General features: G+C 39.2%; 2 protein-coding genes across 3 annotated transcripts in view; both read right to left on the reverse strand.

Annotated features, from left to right (window-relative positions):
• LOC104706030 (DDB1- and CUL4-associated factor 4-like) overlaps nt 1-898 on the reverse strand; it is a 5087-nt gene extending 4189 nt beyond the window's left edge. For both annotated transcript variants that reach the window (XM_019228305.1, XM_010422150.2), the window contains exons 1-4: nt 807-898; nt 579-703; nt 321-464; nt 109-239 (exon numbers count right to left, since the gene is read on the reverse strand). In XM_019228305.1, the coding sequence (XP_019083850.1) occupies nt 109-239; nt 321-464; nt 579-703; nt 807-816 (410 nt within the window). In that variant the 5' untranslated portion in view covers nt 817-898. The remainder of the gene's footprint in view (nt 1-108; nt 240-320; nt 465-578; nt 704-806) is intronic.
• Nucleotides 923-1877, reverse strand: part of LOC104706028 (2-hydroxyacyl-CoA lyase) — a gene marked incomplete in the record, with an annotated part of 3807 nt that continues 2852 nt past the window's right edge. The window contains 2 exon segments of the mRNA XM_019228304.1: nt 923-1377; nt 1461-1776. Coding sequence (XP_019083849.1) covers nt 1063-1377; nt 1461-1776 — 631 coding nt within the window.

The following is a 1877-nucleotide window of genomic DNA, read 5'->3' on the forward strand; positions in this document are numbered from 1 at the left end:
AATGAATCGAAGTACATATAGTTCCATCATGAAAAAGATAAATAACATCATGTTACAGTCTTGAACATTGATAAAACCGATAATTCCAAGAAACTGAGTAAGACATACCTCAAACAACCACTAGAACTGCCTGCTACTAGGATGTTCTTTCTTGTCAAGCCCACAGATGTTTGTACATCAACCTGAAACTGTTTTAAAGCAGCATCGCCTGTGTGTTTTGTGGATTCGTATCTCCATACCTAAAACACAAGAAACGTTTCATTCCTGTCTTGTGTAACGTCAGTAAGGAACAGAATTGTTAAGTCATAGGTGGTACATACCACAGGATAAGAGGCTTGTGTCTTCTGAATCTCCTCCTTGAAGTTAGACATCTTCTTATTGACAGGAACAACATTGCCATTTAACTCTCGGGAATAAACTAGCTTCAATGCCTTTAGTTTTGTTCTCTTCTGATAATTTGTTTCCTGATGAAAATTTTCACATAAAGTTACTAAAACAGAGCTAAAGAAGTTGGGGAACTATCATTGATTCTACAAAGACTTGACCTTTACACAAATTCGAAGATCAAAGTAACCGACCTGTTCAGGCTTTGGGTCAGGTTTTTGTTGAGTTCTTGAAGAAGAAGAAGCTTTTGCACCAGGGATAGGGCCTTTAATGGGGAAGTATCTGTTCTTCTCCTCGTCGTAATAAAACCCAGGAAGTTCTAAAATCAAATTTATCCAAAAAAAGTTTCAAAAATCTCACATCAATCTCATGTACGCAATCGAAAATAGACGAATTTTTGAGAAAGAAGAAGATTCAAAGACCTGGTTTCATGTTGTCTTTTGTCTCGGAGTCGACTCTGTTCTTGTGTTGTTCTTCTCAGACTCCATTAAATAGCTTTTTTAGGTTTTGTTACACGAAGGAAGGAGGCTTAGAGAAATTGAACCGGAAACGTGTATTTTTTATTTAACTTTGGTTTAAATTGGATCGGTTATGATCCGGTTTACAATAGTGAAAAACTGAAAACTATAAAACCCACAACAAACTTCAACATTATTTAAAACTTCTCCACAGAGCTTTTTAGTTCTTGTGCTGTAATCTCCCACTCTCAGCACCAGCAAAAGGATCGATGATGACATTAACCACGGCGGGTTTTCTTGCGGCAAACGATTCAGAAAGGGCAGATTTAAGCTCATCGGGTGTTTCCACAATATAACCTTTGCCTCCAAATGCTTCAATAAGCTTGTGGTAACCTGCATTAGGAACAAAAGATGTAGGTGCTGGATCTTCTTTATGAGGACCAGAGATTTCTTCTGGACTCCTTCGGTCACCACCATAGACTCCACCATTGTTGAAGACTATAATCACCACTGGGAGATTGTATCTAACCAATGTCTACAATAGACAGTGAAAAAGATTCAGACAAAAAGACAGTTTCCCACATTAATGCTAATATAATGTAAAATGGTTTTTACTACCTCAACTTCCATACCGCTGAATCCGAAACCAGAGTCTCCTTCAACGGCAACAACAAGGCGATCAGGAGAAGCAACAGCAGCAGCAATGCAATAACCTAAACCAACACCCATTGTACCCCAAGTTCCTGCATCAAGCCTTGTCCTTGGCTCTTTCTGAACCAAAACCGATCTCCCTACATCCATCGTATTAGCTCCTTCTGATACCACAACAGGACTCGGTCCTTCCACAGCCAAAATGGCGTCTCTGATTATCCTCATAGGGCTCAAGAAATTGAAAGGAACCACATCTTTAGCAAGCTGCATCTCCATTTTCTCACTGTTGTCTTTAGCCTTCTTCGAAATCGATTCCAGCCATGGATTCGACTTACCGATACAAAAAGGATCGTCTTTAATCTCTCTGTTCAACAATCCAACCAC

The sequence above is a fragment of the Camelina sativa genome, chromosome 8, assembly GCF_000633955.1.
Source record: "Camelina sativa cultivar DH55 chromosome 8, Cs, whole genome shotgun sequence".
NCBI lineage: Eukaryota > Viridiplantae > Streptophyta > Magnoliopsida > Brassicales > Brassicaceae > Camelina > Camelina sativa.